This window comes from Arachis ipaensis, chromosome B05 (genome assembly GCF_000816755.2).
Source record: "Arachis ipaensis cultivar K30076 chromosome B05, Araip1.1, whole genome shotgun sequence".
Taxonomy (NCBI): Eukaryota; Viridiplantae; Streptophyta; class Magnoliopsida; order Fabales; family Fabaceae; genus Arachis; species Arachis ipaensis.
This window is the reverse complement of record NC_029789.2, coordinates 18286008-18286921: the sequence shown is the minus strand read 5'-3', so window position 1 is coordinate 18286921 and position 914 is coordinate 18286008. Positions and strand designations below refer to the sequence as shown.

The window sequence follows — 914 nt, the reverse complement described above, 5'->3', positions numbered from 1 at the left end:
TGGAAAATTAAATTCTTAAAGTAGGGATAGTTTAGTCCAAAATGCTAATAATTAAATTGAAAAGGTTGTTTTCATTGCTAAGTACCTCTTTAAGTATGTCAATTTGAAAAGACAAACTGCTATCAATTTATTTGATCTAAATTGATAGTTATATATTTTGAAAGAGTGAAATTTAGAAATTACTTGTTGCCAAGAACTGCATGCAAGTTGATGATGAGTTGTTCTTCTTCATCAGAGAACTTTCCACGTTTGATATCAGGTCTGAGGTAATTAGTCCACCTTAATCTGCAACTCTTGCCGCATCTGTTCAATCCAGCAAGCTTTGGAAGGGCTCTCCAACTTCCATGGCCATGTCTCTGAATGTAATCAACCAATATCTTGTCCTCTTCTGGTGTCCATGGCCCCTTCTTCAATCCACTTTCATCACTGCTTCCTGTTCTTCCCATCATCACTATTTAATGTTCCATATACATAAATATTGTTAGAAATATATAACATAAAGTGTACAATCATGTATATCATAGGGTGTACAGTTTCCATTAAAAAAAAAAAAAGAAGAAGAAAGCGCAAGAATCCAAACCTTTGATCAATGTAAGTGAAGTGGTGGTGGAAGATAGAAAGTTGTAAATTGTAATGGTTGGAAAACTTGAAGATTTACCAGACAAGTTAAGTTGTTAATTGTCTCCTCTCTCTCTTAATATATAGACATAATATATAGGGTAGTGATGAATGAAGTTTGGAAATTTCAATGTTATATCTCACTGACTTTTTTGTCTTGTCAGGATATATAGCAAATTCCAAGTTTGTCCTCTCTATATGTTTCTGATTACATACAAATTTTATATGATAATGACCTTATTAATTACTTGAAGGACCAACTCTGAGACACTATCATTAATAAGGTGAGAAACGTA

The 914-nt window shown here is 32.7% G+C and overlaps 1 protein-coding gene across 1 annotated transcript in view; it reads right to left on the bottom strand.

Moving 5' to 3' along the window:
* LOC107641741 (transcription factor MYB74) overlaps positions 1-704 on the bottom strand; it is a 2632-nt gene extending 1928 nt beyond the window's left edge. Inside the window, exons 1-2 of the mRNA XM_016345214.2 lie at positions 581-704; positions 184-451 (exon numbers count right to left, since the gene is read on the bottom strand). Of these exons, the coding sequence (XP_016200700.1) occupies positions 184-449 (266 nt within the window). The 5' untranslated portion in view covers positions 450-451; positions 581-704. The remainder of the gene's footprint in view (positions 1-183; positions 452-580) is intronic.